At 53.0% G+C, this 18,621-nt stretch overlaps 1 protein-coding gene across 1 annotated transcript in view; it reads right to left on the bottom strand.

The window, feature by feature from the left end:
* Positions 1-8,274: 8,274 nt before the first annotated feature.
* Positions 8,275-18,621, bottom strand: part of USH1C (USH1 protein network component harmonin) — a 45,659-nt gene continuing 35,312 nt past the window's right edge. Inside the window, exons 21-27 of the mRNA XM_008708922.2 lie at positions 16,276-16,317; positions 15,697-15,750; positions 15,305-15,404; positions 12,602-12,708; positions 11,163-11,233; positions 9,963-10,065; positions 8,275-8,834 (exon numbers count right to left, since the gene is read on the bottom strand). Of these exons, the coding sequence (XP_008707144.2) occupies positions 8,616-8,834; positions 9,963-10,065; positions 11,163-11,233; positions 12,602-12,708; positions 15,305-15,404; positions 15,697-15,750; positions 16,276-16,317 (696 nt within the window). The 3' untranslated portion in view covers positions 8,275-8,615. The remainder of the gene's footprint in view (positions 8,835-9,962; positions 10,066-11,162; positions 11,234-12,601; positions 12,709-15,304; positions 15,405-15,696; positions 15,751-16,275; positions 16,318-18,621) is intronic.

Raw genomic sequence — 18,621 nt, forward strand, 5'->3', positions numbered from 1 at the left:
AGAAAGGTGACTGACCTTGGAGAGGTAGACTCCTGGAAGCTTTGGGGGAAAGGTGGTCTTGAGGGGTGGCCCAGCCTGTACAGGTGAAGAAGAGGGGAGACTGGCTGGGGAGGGATATCCGTGTGTAAAGTGGGGAGGCTGGACTACGACTTTACAGACGCCATGAGTGATCCAGTGGATAGGGCACATTGAGAAGCGTCATGGAAAACAAGGAGGACTGGATTGCTAGCTCTCTGGGATTTTCAGCTAAGGAGCTCCCCACATAGATTACGCCCCTACAGAGAGCCACTCTTCATTTGACAACCCACAGTGAGGGAGCACCTGTTGTGTGTGCCCAGCACTGGGCAAAGGAAGCTAAACACAGGTTCTCTCACCCTCTGACTACCTGCTTCCCAGCTTTCAGCACTGGGCTCAAGTGTTACGTCCTTGCTAAAGACTTCCCTGAGCCTCCTCCAAGCTGGGCCACTTCAATGTCCCTCCCTTGGGTCTTTTGTACAGTCCCTGTCGCTGCCTTTACCACCCAGTGCTGTGAGGGTTCATTCAAGGTCTGTCTGCCCCACAGGCCTGGGGGCTGCTTGAGAGCTGAGACCGAGTCTTATGTAGCTTTGGTTCTAGCACAGAGCAGCTGTTCAGTCTCAATAAATATCTGATAAATGAATGAATGAGTGGACAAATGAGCGAACGAATCAATCGGTGGTAATGTTTACCCATGGACATAACAGCTGTGTGCTTGCTCGGCTAAGTGAAAAATTGATGTCTATAAATTGGACTCAACTTTCCCATTGACTTACGTTACATCATTGAAGTGCATTTTCTTTGTTTTTGACAGATTTTTCATTAATTTGTTGGTATATCTTTACTGAGCACATACTGTGTGCTAGGTGCCCTCCTCATTGCTGGAGATAACAGTAGTGAGTACAGGGCTGACACCAAACGAGCTCACTGTTCAATCTCTGGAGAGTTCCTAACAGCTTGCTAGTAAGTTTTTTGTTTTTTGTTTTCACCGTCACCCTTTTATGAGAGTGCGTTTAATCTCTTTTGGGCCGGAGATACATTTGAAAACCTGATAAAAGCTTTGGATCATTTCTTCAAAAGGAGATTCAAATGCCGGGGTTTATAACCTCTCCCTAAATCCATCCGTGCACCCTGAGTTAGCAACTGCAGGCCTGAGGTGGCTGCTGGAGGGGGTGTCTGTTGGACTGTGCTGAGGGTTTAGGGCCACATCAGGCAGAATTTTGCTCCATGGTATCTGTCAAGTGAATGATGAGGCCCGAACAGTGGAGTCTGCACTGACTCTCTGGTCTCGGGATCGTCCTTTGCCGAAGAAGATCCTGTGGGCAGAGTGACCAGCTCTGCAGCTCACAGGCAGAGAGGTGAAACTCGGCTTCCTCTGAGGTGACTGCCTTCCTTGCTTGTCCGTGACGCCAGCTGAGAACCTCTGTTGGTTGCCCACCTGTGACCAGCAGGTGGACTGGGGGGAAACACAATTCCTTCAATTTCTCAGTGCTCTTATGAAATGCCCTGCCCTCCTGATACTTGCGAATGTATAAGAGATCAAGATGGAGAGCTCTTGTTTTCACTTTCCCCGGAAGTGCATTGCCTTTCACACACCCCGAGAATTAGGTCTGTAGCCATTTTTCCAGATAATCGCTCTCATCCAAAAGGATAAGATGTACCCAGCAATTCCACTTGTGGGCGTATGTCCAAAGTAATTGCAAGCGGAGTCTCAGACAGACATATGGACACTGATGTTCATAGCAGCGTTATTCACAGGAGCCAAACGTGGAAGCGACTCAAGTGTCCATCACGATGAACAGGTGAGCACAGCAGTATACCCACACAATGGAGCATTGTGTCCTTAAAAAGGAAGGACATGCTGACACATGCTACAGCATGGGTAAACCTTGAGAAAATTATTCTAAGTGAAATCAAAGACTAATACTGTAGGATTCCACTTATACAAGGCACCTAGGGTAGTGAAATTCACAGAGACGGAAAGTAGAATTGTGGTTGCCAAGGGCTGAAGGGAGGAGAGAGTGGGGTGTTGTTTAATGGGCCCAGAGATTCAGCCCTGCCAGACAGAAAGAGTTCTGGAAGTGGATAGTGGTAATGATTGCCCCATAATGTGTATGTGCTGAATCATTGAACCGTGCACTTTATTTTTTTTTTAAGATTTTATTTATTTATTCGACAGAGATAGAGACAGCCAGCGAGAGAGGGAACACAAGCAGGGGGAGTGGGAGAGGAAGAAGCAGGCTCCTAGCGGAGGAGCCTGATGTGGGGCTCGATCCCAGAACGCAGGGATCGCGCCCTGAGCTGAAGGCAGACGCTTAACCGCTGTGCCACCCAGGCGCCCCTGAACCGTGCACTTTAAACGACTAAGATGGTAAATTGTATGTTAAGTGTATTTTACCACAACTTTTAAAAAGGATAATGAAACTTCTCTGATCTCCCCAAGAGGCCCAAAAGGTTATAACCAGGACCGGGTTCCTAGGTTAAACCCCTAAGATGCCAGAAGACTAGAGCTCTATCTCCCTAGGTGTGTACATTCCAAAAGGGGAGGGTGAGAATCTACGATCCTTTCCATCGCTTCTCAAAGAAGTAAAGTTTTTCTCGCCTCCCTTTTCTGGAGGGCAAGGGGATGGTTGCCTCTCCTGTATATAAGTGGAAAAAATCCCTTGCTTCCCATCCCTTGCCTATAGAGTGACCCACCACCCATGTAGGAGATTTTTCCATCTGGTTTTCATCACGTGACCCTGGGGTAAGGTCTGGGACCAAGGGAAAGGGGGAAGGGACACAAACAGACTTTTCATTTACTGAAAGGTAATTGATAGGAAATCGGTCTCTGTTATAGAGTACCTCATGTGCACACTCAGGATAGAATGAATAAAGATGGCTATTGAAAACCCAACCTGTATGCACGCGCACACACACACACACACACACACACACACACTCAGCTGGGGGCCTGCTGGGGAGATCAGTGCTGCTTCGCTAGAGAGGGAAGTTGCACGGAGCACTTTCTGCATTTACATGCCTGGGGGGGGCAGTTCTTCCCAGCTGCTGTGGTTGTAAGTGTGGGGGGCGCAGAAGCAGAGTAAGGAACAAAGAACCCACCTTTGGGGAGCCCCCACCTTTGGGGTGCCGCGGGCCCCAAGCTGCTCTTCTACAGCGTCTATGCCAGATTTTTAAAACGTTACGTTCATTTGGGATCTAAAAACTGTTTCTAAGCATCTTATCTATATTCCTTTTGATTCTTATCACTTTTTGGAGTAGGTACTATTTATATCCCTTTTATTGTTGAAGAAAGGGAGGTAAGGCTGAAAGAACACAGCTCTCACTTCTCCGGACATTTGGGAAGCAAGGGTTGGAACTCCTGCTTCTTGGCCCTCAGGAGTTCTGTGGTCACAGCAGACTCTTCTTTTCCCCATTTCTTGTCCCCAGGTGGTGGCCAAGGAGCCAGGCCTGACAGCTGGGAGCTGGTGAGGGTTCCTCACATCACGGGAGGGTCCTGGCCTCTTGAATCACATGCTTCTCCTGGAGTAGATCACAGGGAGAGAGGGAGCTGGTGGAGGCCTTAGGGGCTACTGCTCTGTGCCTTCCCAGAGCTATTTCCCCTTCCTCTGTAACAGCAGCCCAATATTCCTTTCGGAATTCACTCTGCTTCACTCAGTGCCTGGGGTGCTGGTGGGACTCCATGGGTGGACATGGGACCCAGGCCTGGCCAGTCAGGGAAGACCTTACCACCAAGTCAAGCTAACCAGAGTGAAAGCTCAAGATTTAGCTGAGACTATTAGAATAAGCATACGCTTTTCTTACTGATGTATGAGCTGAAGAATATGTTGTGAATGCTGGAGGCCATCTTGGCATCACACGGGAAGAGCTCATCTGAGAATGTAGCCAACTAGAGGAGAGGAGAGACAAGAGGTGGCGTGATGGGTCATTTTATGAGTCAATTTGGTTAGGTCACAGCACCCAGTTATTTGGTCAAATATGCCTGGATGTTGCTGTATGGGAATTTTTTAGATGAAATTAACATTTAAATTAGTAGATTTTGTGTAAAGAAGATTATCCTCCATAATGTGGGTAGGCCTTGTCCAATCAGTTGAAGACCTTAATAGAGAAAGACTAATATCCATGAGGAAGAGGGAATTCTGCCTTCAGACTGCCTAGGGACTTGAGCTGCACCATCAACCCTTTCCTGGATCTCCAGCCTGCTGGTCTACCCTGCAGATTTTGGACTTGCCAAGCCCCACAATCGTGTGCACCAATTCCTTCAAAAATCTCCCTCCTTATATCTCTCTTTCTACCTCCCACCTCCCCCTCTTTCTCTGGAGACCCCTGACAATTACAGATGGCCCAAGAGATTCCTGATGTCACTGCTTTAAACATTCGGTCCAGCCAGACATGACAGCAAGTACTCCTGGATTTTTCATTTAAGTGGTCCTCTTGAATTAGATTTCCATCACTTATAACCCAAAGGGTCCATCTCAAGAGGAGGCAGGAGCACACACTGACTGAGCTCTCCTTCCATGCCAGACCCAAAGTTCCTTTTATAGTCAACCTGGGCCTTGAAGGATGCATAGAAGTTCGTGGGCACGAGGAGGCCAGGGTGGAGTGAACACGTGCAAAGACATGGAGCAGTGATAGAGCGTGGAAGCCCGGGAATCCGGAGTTCAGTGTGGCTGCAGTGAAAGAAGTGATGGGCAAAAGGCTGGAGTGGAAACACTGTCAGGTAACGTAGGACGTGAATGCCAGGCAGAGGAGTTTGGACTTTGTCCGGAGGACAGCGTGGAGAGCAGCGCAGAGTCTGAAGGAGAGCCAGGTTTTGGCTGGGTCACTCTGTGGTGTGAGGGACACAGTGAAACAGGGAGAAGATAGAGGCAGAGAGGAATGATTTTCTGGCTGGAGTTTTGCCTAATGCTCCTGAAATCGTCTTCTGTATGTCCTTTTTTTCTCATCGGGTGGGACAGCACGGTGGTTAGTGGTCCAGGCTTCTGCAGACAAGTCCGTAAGCTCCGCCATTTACGGTCTAAGTCTTGCTGCCTCAATGTCTTCAGTGAAGATTGTCTACCTTTTAGTAATGTCTTTTTTTTTTTTTTAAGATTTTATTTATTTATTTATCTGAGAGAGAGAGTGAGCGAGTGTAAGCAGGGGGAGGGGCAGAAAGAGAATTTTTAGCAGACTGCTTAGCCCGGAGCCCGACACGGGGCTCGATCTCACAACCCTGAGATCATGACCTCGTGACCTGAGCCAAAATCAAGAGCTAGACGCTTAACTGACTGAGCCACGCAGGCGCCCCAGTAATGTCTTATAATGATTAAATGTCACTACACACTTAGGGCTCAGCACAGTGCTTGACACATAGCAAACATCTAGAAGTTAGTAGCTATCTTACTCCTCCCAAGGCCAGTGTGTAGGCCCCTAGGCTACAAACCCTAGGTCCTAGGAGGGCAGCTATGTCAGGCTCTCTGGCCCTCTGCCCTCTCCCTATGCCAGCCCCACCTGCCTTTCCCAGGGGTCACTCCTGCTCCCTCCAGTTCTCACAGAGGCATGGCCAGCCGGGGCCCCAGGGAGCGGGGAAGGGTCATACCAGGGACAGGAGAAGAAAAGGGTTTTAGCTCTGGAAGCAGATTCTTATCCAAATCTCAGCCTGGGGAATTCGGCTGGAATGGGTGAAAACCCGCTTCCCAGCCCTGCACAGGCCCAAAGGGGGGTGTCTCGGAAGCACAGAGGCTGTAAACTTGGTCCTTTTACTCTGACTTCCAGATGCAGAGGTGAGAGGCTCAAAGCCGCTCAGCATCCCCAGGGACTCGCTGTGGGAAGCAGCTTCAATAAGATGGATAAAATGCCAGAAGTCCAGAGTCAGAAGGCATCCTTGAATTCCCAGCCTTTTCAGTTTTTTTCCCACTGCATGGTGCGGTAGAAATGGCAGCTCTGCCACCAACTTAGGGGGACCCTGGATAAGTCACTGCTCCCTTGGCCTCAATTTCCCCAAATACCCAACGATAGGGGTTAGATTCCAAGGTGGCAAATGGGGTTCACCTTGTGGACCGGATCCAATCAGTCGTTAGTGGCTGCCTGGCTGGCTGGCCAGAGCCCCGGGATTGAAGTAGTAACGAAGGCCGTGCGCGTGGAAGGGAATGGGCGGTGCTTGGAATGGATGGGTTTTTTAGTCTCAGCACTGACGTCGATTCTCATGCCTGGCCCAGTCCCCTCGGTGGACTCTGGCTTCAGCAGTGCTCCTCATGGCCCCTACAGAAGGTCGGGAGCTGCTTGAGGCCCCCACCTCTGTGCACATTCTCTGGACCGTCCCACTTCTTACCTCGTTAATGCCAGTGTCTGCTGGGGAGAGCTCTGGACTTTGGATTCAACATGGAACAAACTTTTCAATACATGAGAACTGATTTCCTTGATGATAGATGAGAGGGAGTCAGGCCTCAGAGAAAAGGAAGCTGGAACCCATTGCAGCCCCCACTCCCCACCAGCTCTAGACAAACGGATGCCTCAGGACTTCTGTCATCCAAGTCCCCAGCTTCCCTTGGTTCTCTCTTCCTGCCCCGCCCAGGGGCACACCCTCCTGGCCTTCTTCTCTAGCCAGGGGCTCGGAGCCTTCTTGATCGTGTCACTCACCAAGTCTTGATAAGCACTGATAAACGCATTCACTGTGAGGTGCCAATAACTAAAAATAGCGGAGATGAATTGGACCTGGTGAGGTTCCAGGCACCCACAAGCCCACAGCTTCAGCAGCGGTATTTGCAGGTCACAAGAGGAGGGAACCATCACTGAACAGCAGAACACTATTTGTTCTTCAACTGTGGGGAGAGTTGTTCTGCCAACGGTCTAGAACTTGAGACGTTCCAGTGAGGGGGGCCCTGCCCACACGGGCTCCCGTGGAGAAGGGTGTGGTCCCTGGAGCCAGAGTGCCTGGGTTTTAAATGCTGGTTCCACCGCTTCCTCACACGTGACCTAGCAAAAGTCACTTCACCTCTTTCTACCTCAGGCTTCTCGTAATAAAATGGAGTTGGTGATAGCAGTGGTACCTTCCTCATAGAGTGAAGGGGAGTAGATGAGCTTAGTGCTTAGAACAGTAGCTGGCATGCGGTCAGTGCTGTCTCAGTGTTGGCTCTTACCACCAGGCTCTTGGGGCGCCATGCACCAATTCCAGCCATCGCGGTTTGAGATGGCAGGCACCAGGGTCCAGCCCAGTCCCTGTATGTGGCAGGTGTCAGTGAATATGAGCTCCCTCCTTTCACCTACATTTTGGAATCATCTCCGGAACCAGGTTAGGAGCTATGTAAGAAAACACAGAGAATTCCTCGGTGTGGTTGCTGTCTCTGAGAGCCAGCTACTAGAAGGTCATTGTGGCTTTGTCTCCACTGAGATCAAAGAGTCCAGCAGTTTCTCTCTTTCTCTTTCTCTCTCTGCCCCTCCCATTGAGCACGACTCGATGCCCACAGTCCTGGCTGCCTCAGCAGCCATGTTGGGTGGGACATGACCCGCCACCTGCCCAGCCTCAGCTGATTGGACCTAGGACTGGTCCGTGGCCAGGGCCGCCCACTCAGATTTTGCCTGGGGAATTTGGAGTTGGGAAATGGACACTGAGCCAGCTCAGGCTGAGCTCTGAGGACACAGGAAGGGGTGGCAGAGACAGGAGGCCTCAGCTGAGAGACCCATTCTTCTAAGACACCTTGAATCAGAACCACTTTCCACTTCCAAGTCTTAGGAGACCCAGGATGCCATGTCTCTTAGTCTTGGAGTTCCACGAGGCCCCTCCTCTGATGACCCCTCTTCCCTGGAGACAGCCTGAGAGCATCCCTGGGCCCTGTAACCAGGAGGGCCTTGACTTACCTCATGCCAGCCCCTTGGAGTTATACCCTCCTGCCTCAGGCCCTAGCTTCTTTCCATGAGGTCCCACCAGACGGAATTTCATGCACCTCCCTCCCTCCCATCCTGTCTTGGTGACCTCAGGAGAAGCAGCTGTGGTCATGCTGCCCCTGAGTGAATCTGGGGTATCCTGTGCTTAGAGGTAATCCTCTGGGGCTCCTGCCTTCAACTGTGCTTTCTGGAATTGAGCAAAGTCCCTATCGCATGGCTTCATTTCCTGCCATCTTTCTCTGAGAAGACACAAAGCCCAGCCCAGGCCATCTCCTGTGGCCCCAGCCCCCTGCCCCAAGCCAGCCATGGCCATTTCATCGTGTCTTTCATGTTGGACCCAGATCCTAGCACTGGGTCCTGTTTCCCACTTGATAAGGGCCAAGACTGCATGTTTTTTATTTGAGAGTCTTGAATCTGCTGCCCTAATCCACACGCACTCCCGGAAGCTGGAAATGAAAGCAGTTTATTTTGTTAATGGTTCGGAGGCAAGTTTGTGGCAGCAATTAGCAGGAGCGAGAGGAGAGGGAGGGGGAGAGAGTCCCAGGAATCAGGTCCTGTTAGAAATCAAGGGAGACTCTTGATTTCTTGAGAATTCCCTTGACTTCTTGAGAATTCCCTTGACTTCTTGAGATCTAGGGCTGGGAGAGACCAAATTCACAGAACTGGAAGAAAGAAATGAGAGTCTGGATCCCAGGGGCCCTCTTCAAAACTGCTGCTTCCTCCCTCCGTGGTGACCTTCAGAGGAGTGGCCTGTGGTGTTCCTCACGCAGCCCTACTTCAGGGCCGATGGGAGTCGAAATCCGGGGGTGTAGGCTGTAGGCTTTCAGGGTGCCTGCACGCTGGCCTCTCTCAAGGCTGGTTCCAGGCTTTGTGTTCAGGAGGGTGGGTCCAGGGCTCAGTGGCTTCTCGGGGCGAATCTGGTTTCTCCCTCTGGACTTTAGAAGAAGGTCCTGTGGGGAAGAGGAAACAGAGCAGGGGGGGTGCAGGCCTTGTGGGTACACACTCGCCCCAGGGAGCACCTTCCCTGGAGGCACCAGGTGGGTGCCAAGCAGCCACACAACACACAGGAGGCCAGGGCGAGCAGGAGAGATACGTGGGATAAGCTAGGAGGGGACCAGAAGGCAGGGGGGCTGGGGTCCCTCATGAAGAACACATGACAAGTAGCAGAAAACACAGGGCCATTGAGGCCATCCCAGGAGCCATGGCATAGCAGGCCAACTGTCTTGGGAGCGTGAGGCCCTAATGTTTTGAGAAACTTGTAACAGAAAAGTCAACAAGTCCAGGCTTGGGTCGGCCCCAGATACTGCCAGCTGTGGGCCTCAGGCCACACCAAACACGAGTCCATGGCTACCTGCCAGCTCTGTCCGTGAGCACAGCTCTGTCACAGAGCGGGAAACACAGCTCCAAACTGGGCTCCACAGTGTCCCCCAGAGGACACCGTTAAGGGAGCTGGAGCCGAGGGAGAGAGAAGGCACAGAGGACAGTTTGGTCCAAGCCGGGCTCAAGCCATGACAAGTCACAACAGGACATGAACAGCTCTGAGAGGCCAACCCTGGTTCTTTGGACCAGCCTGAATTGCCCTGGCTCTGCCCAAGCATCGGGGCCCGGTGGTGCAGGGGCTCCCAGGGGGTGGTGTTCCCAGGGAAGGGAGGCACATTTTGCTGAGGATACCTCTGGGGGGGAATCCAGGCTGTACTCCCTTGGGCTCATCCAGGCCATCATGCCTGGTTTGAGGCACTGTCTGTGCCCAGCAGAGAATGGGGCTCACTGTTCCCATCCTGCTCCTGTGGGTGCCGCAGGGGACCCCTGGCAGGTCTCAAGGGCCATTAGGATACCCGGGTCCCGAGCATGCTACAGACTAGGCTCTGCTTGCCTTCCCTGAGCAAGACAGTCTTTGAGTTGGACAAAATTCCAGGGTGGCTCATAGCAGGCCTGGATGGCACTTCAGGGATGGTGCCTTGTACAGCCCTCCAGACGCCAGTCCAAAGAACCCGCCAGCATGGGCAGCAGACGGCCACTGCACGCAGTGTGGACAGACAGGGACCTGCAGCCTGCCTGCCTATTCACCGTGGGGGGCTGCCGGGCTCCAGCTGCAGGAGGAGCCTGTGTCTGGGCACGGGAGCACGGTCTTCAAGGACCTTTCGGACCGGCTGGGGGCTTTCGGCTGCAGTGGAGGGAAGAGAAGAGCTACATACGCAGAGCAGAGCGGGAAACACAAAACAGGGCTTGGTTATTTCCAGGCAGAGCTCCATCAGACCTTTCCCTGCACTTGCCTCCTGCTCCGGGTCCTGCCTAGGCCCTGGGTCCAGAATTAGTTGCTATAAGACCTTGATTTCTCCGAGATGTGCACAGAACTCAGCCCGTGCTGGGCAGAGGAAGGAAAGCCAGCTCAGCCACGACAGGCAAGCAGGGGCTGAGGAATACATGGGCGGGTGGTAGGAAGGTGAAGAGGATGGAGACTAGACACCAGAGAGGCACAGAGAGAGAGAGAGAGAGGAGAGAAATGGACACACAGTAACAAAGACTAGCACGGACTCAGGCCAGGTATCAAGGAAGCAAGAAAAGGAGAGGTTAAGAGAGAAGGGGGAGAGCAGGAAGGAGAGAGGGGAAGATGGGAGAGAGAGATTGATGCAAAAGATGCAGGAGAGGGAGAGAGAGAAAGGAGAGACAGAGATGGAGAGAAGAAAGACACAATGAGATAGACCCATATAGACACAGAGACAGGAACGAATCAGATACATGGAGAGACAGACATACAGGGCATCGTAGAGCAAGATGGAGATTGGCCCAAGCTCCCTGGAGATCCTGCGGGATGGGGCCAAATCCTGTGGTCCTGGCTGCTCAGGGACACAGCGCGAGGGAATGCGGTCATGTATCGGGAAGAACCACTAGACAGTAAAAGACATGGAAATCTTTAAACTAGCTGATGATGGTGTGGGAGATGAAGTCCTGAGTGGAAAATCAGAAATCCTGAGTCTGTCCCAACTTCACAGTTTTCTAGGTCTGGGACCTTGACTATCTCTGGGCCTGGTTTTCATATGTAAAGAAGAATCTGCACAAGACAGCCTTGGAGGCAGCTCTGACGATGCTGACACTGTGACACAGTGACTTAGTTCTAGGCTCTCTCTAGCCTAGGAGCTTTTTAGGATCGATGACTATTAGAAGATGTGTGCTCAGACCAGTCCTTCAGGCTGGATGAAGGCTGAGGGTGGACTGGGAGAAGGTGGCCAAGATTCTGGAGGAGGAGAAAGAGGAAGCAGAGGGCCAGGTGCTGAAACACTTACAGCTCATCGTCGTACTCCTTCGGGGGGCAGACGGCAACAACAAGGTCGATCCAGTCCTGTGGGAAGAAGCCCTGTGACTCTGGGGCACGCTCAGGGATTGGTGGTATGTCTTCCCTTGACATTCCATTCCCATTCCTGGGCACCATGGCTCAGGATCAGCTGGCTGGGGCCTTCTTCCCATGGTGGGGGTGGGCCCTGGAGGGGCTGGAGGTCCTTCTGATGGGGATGGGCCTCATTGTGCAGACCCATGGTCTGGGGAAGCTTTCAGTCTCTGGGGCTTCACACCATAGAGGCCAAGATTTACAGACCCTCGAAGGACACTAAGTTCCCAAATGTTGATCTGTGGACGGGCCAGGCAGCAACCTCAGAATCACCTGGGGGATTTCTTAAAACTCTAGACTCATAGACTTGGCCCCTGGAGATTTCGGGTAGGTCCTGGGAAACAGTACTTTTAACAAGATCCCGCGGTCACTCTGATGCACATCCAATCAGGGAACTTTAGGCTTAGCTTTCTGACCCTAACACTTAAATCCCCTCACTGGCATCATTGCCATCCTTGGCTTATCCATCATTGTCCACCCTTGGCTTGGGTGTATCCAATAAAAAGTATGTGATATATCACTGGGTCCCTCTACCATGCAGTAACTCCTAACATTGCACTGAAATCTCTCCGCAGGGCTCCTTCCATCCAATCTAGTTCTGCCCTCAAGAAACACAGAGAACACTCCTGCTCCCTCTACCCTAATGCAGCCCTTCAGATAATCAAAGACAGTTATCATGTTTGTTACCCGTGAGTCTTCTCTTCTCCACATCCCTTCATGTGGGTCCCAGGCCCATCTGGTCGGCTTGCTCGGCTCTGAACTTAATACCTCAGGCTCGGCTGCCTGCATACAGTTGCACAGGTTGTGCACTGCACAACACAAGAGGGCACCATCCACACCGTAATCTGTAGGAGGGCATCCCTTCGGATTGCACAGTGCACAGCCTGGAAGATTATGTGTGGTGGCCTTGACTTGATTATGTGTTGTGGCTGATGAGTACAGATCAGACTACCACCAGACCCTCCTCCATTTTGGGCACTCTACTTCTGTTAATGCTTTCCAGTAGCCCCAAGCATTTTTGATTCTTGATCAGTGTGCACTTAGAGAAGACCTGAAGTCTTTTATTTGCATGGGCTGCCATACCTGGTCTTCTGGAGTCTGTATTTGTGCCACTTGCTCTTTGGACTCAAGGTGGGAACTGACATTTATTTTTCTGAATCCCATCATGTCATATTGAGACCACTGGCTGGATGGGTTATGTGGATGTCACCCAAGAATGTCCTGGCCCCTGGATACCCACCCTGGGATGGGGCATCCTGACTGTAAGCTCTGGCCACAGAGGCCAGGGTTTAAGGCAGGCAGGAAGGGGAGGAAGGCAGGGAGGGGGTTTCCTCTTACCCCCTGACTCCAGGCCTTCTGCAGGGTGGCCTCAGCCTCAGCCAGCGTGTAGTCCGTCACGATCTTGCCATTGATCGCCATGACCTCATCCCCTTTCACAATGCCACCTACAAGATGAGGAGGACTGGTCAGCTGGGCCGTATGTGGCGTGTGCCTGGCCCAGGACTTGGCAAAGGCGGGGGACAGAAGGTCACTGTAGGGCTGCAGAAGGAGCCTGACTCCCAGCTTCTGATGGGCTCAGAAGGCACAAGGGGAAACAATCCACCAATTTACTCAAAGAGCGCTTCCTACGCAGCCTGCCCACACTCCCTCACCCCCGCTCAGTAGAATGTGGACACCACTGAGGAACCATTGTTACCCTAGCCTTTGCTATTACAGAGGGAGGCAGGCCTGCATTACCCACGAGGTTATCAGAAACACGAGCTAGTTCTGTGAGCTGTCCCTGTCTGTGCTCCAGCCCTGCCAGTCTGCGTCAGGCCCCCGACCAGGCCAAGCTCTTTGCTACCCCAGAGTCTTCACATGTTGTTCCACCTGGGACACTTGCTCCCCCTCTGTCTTCTCTGCTTCTAGGGCTGAGGTGAAACATCTCCTCTTCAGGGAGGACTGCTCTGACCTGCACGCAGTCCCGAGCAGGTCTTTCCTATTGTTCTCTCAAAGCATCCCAGTCTCTTCCTGCAGAGCGTTGTCACAATTTGTGGTTATATATCTATTTGTTGACTGATGGTCCCTCCCACCAGACTGTCAGCTCCGTGAGGTCAGGGGCTGTCTCTTTGGTTGACCACTATATCCACAGCACTTGACGTAATACCTAGCACAGAATAGGAACTCAATATATTTCTTGAATAAGTGAATGATGTTAAAGGTCTTCCTGGATAAAATGACCTGTAGTTTAATAAATTTGGGAAAAGCTGAGTTATAAGCTAAGCAGTTACTCACTGCAGAACTTGTCAGAGCCTTGAATATGCTAATTATGTATTATGGCTCTCCAAGAAGTGGGTAGATTGTGAATAGTTTCTCATACATCTTCAACTTCACAATCTTTAAAGAAATGTTTTTTAAGGACTTTTTTTTAGTTCTGGTGTCCACAGCACATTCTCTGGATTGTGTTGAAATAGATCACCCAGAAGTCTCGCAGGCAAGAAGGCTGTAGGAATATAGCATATGATACTGAGGATGGTGTGGCACATGTGCTCCTGGGGAAAATGTCGCCAGCTGCTGGTGTGTCCAAAGCAGCGTGGGGCCAGCCTGTAGACAGCAGTTTCCTCTGGCAAGTGGGCCTGGGGTGAGGTGACTTTCACTCTTTCCTGTTGTACAAATTCCAGATGGAGCCTCAGGAGCAATATGGCAGTGGTTGGGCTGGGGCTTTGTAAGGAGAGGAGGGTCCCGGAAAAGTCACCCATTTATTCCGGTCCTCTTTCCCTGCCAGATACAGCAGACAGCTGTCTTTCTCTCAATTGGCCCTGAAGTGAGGACAGAGGCAGAGGACGGTGTGGGCCGGGAGGGCAGCCTTGGGCCATGGCAGCTGCCTAGCTGAGTGGGGCCCCCTCCACAGCTGAAATGACAGCTCAAGGTGTGGCTGTGAGAGGCAGGCCTGAGCTCACCAAGGCCATGGTGGCCGAGCTGGACTCGCCTTTGTAACCCACAGAACCAGGTGACTTTCCTGTCACTCCGCCTCCTGCCTCAGGTGCTCACCCACCTGCCATTCTCCCGACCGCAGCCTAGCGCTGCCCAGGAAGGACCTGACCATGGGATTCCCGCTCAGGCCTGGAAGGGTGAGGGGCCCAAGGCTCCTCCTTCGAGGCCACTGACTCCTTCACGAAAGACCCAAAGCTACTGCAAAGGTTCCTGACTTTGGAAGAAGAAATTGGTAATGGTGAGTCTCGGACACTCTCGGGCAGGTGAGCGGGCTTAAGGCAAGAGTAGAGCAAAATGACCAAACTGCTTGGGGGCCAGTCCTGCTTCCACCACTGAGCAGCTGGTCCTTGAACAAGCATTTTACCTTTCTGTGCCTCAGTTTCCTAAGCTGTAAGATGAGAGGAATAACAGCACTACTTTTGGTGCTGTCATAAGGATTAAGTGAGTTAATGATACACGTGAACACTTTAGACACAGAGAGGTACACGTACTTAGAATCACATCCGGCACATGGTCAGTTCTTGACAGATGTTGACCCTTATTAAGAGGACAGGGAAGGCTTGGATGCTTTCTCTCCTGCCTTTACATGTGCTGCGCCCTCTTCCTGGAAAGTTCTTTCCCACCATCATGAGGCTAATATTGACTTATCTTTTAAGGCTCAGCTCAGGTATGGTGCTTGTAGGGAGCCTTCCCGGGGGCCCCCTTTCCCTTGGTGGGTTGGGGCCCCTGAGGGTCCCACAGTTTTCCTCCATACCCCCAGTCCTCTTGTCAGCTCTTAGCAGACTGCGCTGTTCTGGCCCGAATCTGGCAATTCTGAGCATGTTTTCTCCACTAAATGGGGAGCCCCGGAGGGCAGGGTGGGGTCTGGTTGGCTGTATGCCCATAGTCCTGGCACCATCATATGCCCACGGGCAATGTGTGGGACTCAGTAGATGGACGGGTGGATCCAGATGGGGGAATTCTTGGGCAACAGTCGGTGCACTCCGAGTGGGCAGCCGTGTGCTTTCCTGGGACCCTGTACAATCACTGCACAATCCCCAAACTGGGGCATGGCTTGTCCCCACTCACCATGCCGCTCAGCAGCTCCCCCCTCGTACACAGCTGAGACGACCACCTTCCCGATCGGGGAGTCCACACCGCCTTCCAGGGCCAGATCTAAGGATCCCTCCTGTTTGGAGAAAAACAGGTCTTCGAGAGCCAAACTGTGGACACCTGGGTAACCAGGAGCCTCTTGACAGGGCTACAAAGATGGCTGGAGAATTCATGGGGCCAATGACAGTGCCATCAGGATGTGTGGTCCCACCACAGGAGGGGACATCCCTGAGGGAGAGAGGAAAGGGTGGGGATCTGAGGAGTCACCCAGGAGTCCTCTCCAGAGTCGGAGGAGCAGGGCACCAAGATGGGAGGGGGCTGGGGCAGAGAACAGTGGCGGCCCGCCTCGCCTCCACGTGCCCACGTACCTTCTTAATGCGCAGGAGCCGGACATCCTTCCCTATGATCTGCTCTGGGGTGAACTAGAGGGAACAGACAGTGGGGAGCTCTGAGTCTGACCAGAGGATGAGGCTGGGGGGTCTCACACAGTACATGGACAAGGGATCCTTCCCTGCCCCACACCCATCGGTCTTCACCTGGGGGTCCCAGGCCTCATGGAGGCCACATGGACACACACGGAGCTGCCCACAGAAATCCCAGATCCATTCTTCCCGAGACTATTGTGAGGGCGGGGCGAGGACATGCCCTATAAGCACCCAGCAAACCACAGAGCACGTGATACATAGTCAGTGCTGAGCAAGTGTAACTGCTCCCATAATCCCACAGGGCCCCAACACACACGCCAGGCCTGTGGGTCACACTAGAATGCTGTTTGCAAGGAGCCTTCACAGGAAAGAGCAGATGGGGTTCCCTGGGGCTCCTCATGTGCCCCACCTCATCCCTGGGACCCCCAGGGCCCAGAATGCATCACGACGGAGCACACTGTAACGTCCCCCCCCCCCCCAATTCCTGGGATTACTCCCTGGGGGAGGAGAGTTCTCTCTCACCATGGAGTAGGGGTCAAAGCCTTCCTCATATTTCCGGAAATCCTGCAAGCGAAGGGAGGGTGTTAGGGCCACAGAGTAGAGTTCCCTGAGGGTCACTGCGGGAAGCAAGCTTAGGGCAGAGGAAGAAGTTGTGAATGGGTCAGATGTAAGGGAGAGAGTCGGGGGCCAGATGTGGCCTGGATGGGGATGTAGGGAGGAGGCTGGAAGCCCCAGTAGCCCGAGCAGCCCTGCCCGGGGAGAAGCAGGAAGCTATGCAAGCATTTGAAGGAGCCCAGCCCTGGACCCTGCATTGTTGCTGCGGGGTGGGCGTCTGTGGCTTGGTGGGGCGCCCGCTGATGTCCAGGTGGTCTGAGCGGCCCGTGTCAGCCTTGCCGAAGCTGTCATCTACCCAAAGCCTCAGGTCCTTTAGGTCCTACCTGAGTTCCTCCAAGTGCTTATGTGAGGCCAGGTTCAGGTTCTGGGGGTGAAGGCCCACTTTTCTTCACCCCGTGCTCTGACCCCAAAGAAGGACACCACTACTCAAGAGACAGCTCTCCCTGGGGAATCCGGCCACAAGATGACTGGGGTGCAGGGCAGTGGGCAGTCCCAGAGGAGCAGGGGCATCTGTGCTTGCCCAGTGCCTAGCACTGTTCTTAATGCTTTCTAGAATGTAAGAGGCCTCCCAGACCCTTAGCCAGGAGAGGATGAAGGAGAAGACTTATCTCAGGGAATCTGGCTTGGCAAGGGCTGTGGAAACAATGTCCCCGAGATGTAGAAACAAAGTGGTAAGACGGAAGATGGGAGCATCCTGCCTTCCTAGGCATCCCCCACAGAGAGCGGGAGCCGGGTGTCCACAGACTCAGGGGCCAGGCATGCCAAGTCCTAGGCAGCAAAGCCTAGTCCCCATGGACAGGTGGGAGCAGAGGAGAGGCCCTGTGACAGGGGCACAGGTAGGCCCTGCTGGACTGAGTGGAACCATCCCCAGCACACAGTTCCCTGGGCCACACCAAGTGTCCCCACTGTCAGCATCAGGGGGAGGCCACTGCTTTCTCTATGCCCAGCATGCAGCAACCAAGCTCTGGGCACGAGATGGCAACCAGACCTCAGCAGGTGGCTCCCTGGGCATTAGTCTGCCCTCCCTCCTCATCCAGGCTTTGTCACCCAGGCTCAGCCCCACAGAGCCTGGGAGTTTGGAGGCTGGCCCCGCTCAGAGGCCACTCCCAGGTCAGTCTATGGGCATCAGGGCAGCAGACAGAGGAAGGGATGCAGCAAATCCATGGGCAGGAGAGGTCACTAGGCAGGATATGGAGTCAATGCTCTTTCACTGAGGGCCCTGACTACTTCTGGCTATTTCTTCTAGAAAACTGGACAGTGCTGGCTATGGGCTTCCCCTTCTCTCTCCCTGTGAGAATCCGCTCTCAGAATGGGCATGATGGCAAGGGTTTGTGTCTTGTGTGAATTTAGTTCGTAGACTTAAGCCACTACAGCTGGTCAGCTCTTGAAGAGGGAGCCCAACCCTTCATCCAACGGATGGAGAAACTGAGGCCCAGAAAGGTGACATTCATGCCCCTAAGGTCACCCAGCCAGTGGGTAGTGGAGCGAGAGTCTGACTTCCAGTCTGGGTCCTTGGGCTCCTCCCTTCCAGCCTCTCTCCCTTGGAGGGCTGTCTATGCCCTAAACAAAAGGCCTTTAATGTCTATCTCATGATAGACAGTGGGGATGGTGGAGCAGGGAGGAGCCCGACCGTGGAGCCTGACCTCTTGAATGCAAATCCAGGGCCTGACAGGAACTGTGACATCATGGGCACCTTTCTAACCTCTCTGCTTCAGTTTCTCATCTACTTACCTCCTAGGGTTGCTAAAAAGATTAAACGAGTTTATATACATAAAGTATTTAGACACGGTGCTTGGCCCAGTGTTAGCTGTCGCCTGTCAGTCCCCAGTCCTGGGCTGGGAGCAGCCTCCTTTGCAAACTCCCATGTATCCCTGTGAAGCTGACACCTCCCCGGCACTCTGCCTGTAGTCAAATCAGCCTGCGGTGTGATAGTGGGTTAGCAGTGGGGTTGGCGGCAAGATCTTTCTTTATCTGGGGGTCTCTTTCACTGGTGGTGAGACTGCCAGCCCAGTGGCTGGCTCTGTGAACGTAAGCCCCCAGGAGGTGCGAAAGTAAGGGGCTGCTTGCCTGATACCACTCATGGACCAGGAAGGACATCCATATCCTTGCATGCAGGAGTACCCCGGGCAGGTGGAGGACCTGGACCACCACTCCTCCCTGACTGGCTCAGGTTCAGGCAAAGCTGTGATCTGCCTCGAAGGGACAAGACAGGGGAAGAGGTAGGGAGACACCTTCTCTCCTAGGGCTGGAGCG

Source organism: Ursus maritimus, unplaced genomic scaffold (assembly GCF_017311325.1).
Source record: "Ursus maritimus isolate PB19 unplaced genomic scaffold, ASM1731132v1 scaffold_23, whole genome shotgun sequence".
Classification (NCBI taxonomy): Eukaryota; Metazoa; Chordata; class Mammalia; order Carnivora; family Ursidae; genus Ursus; species Ursus maritimus.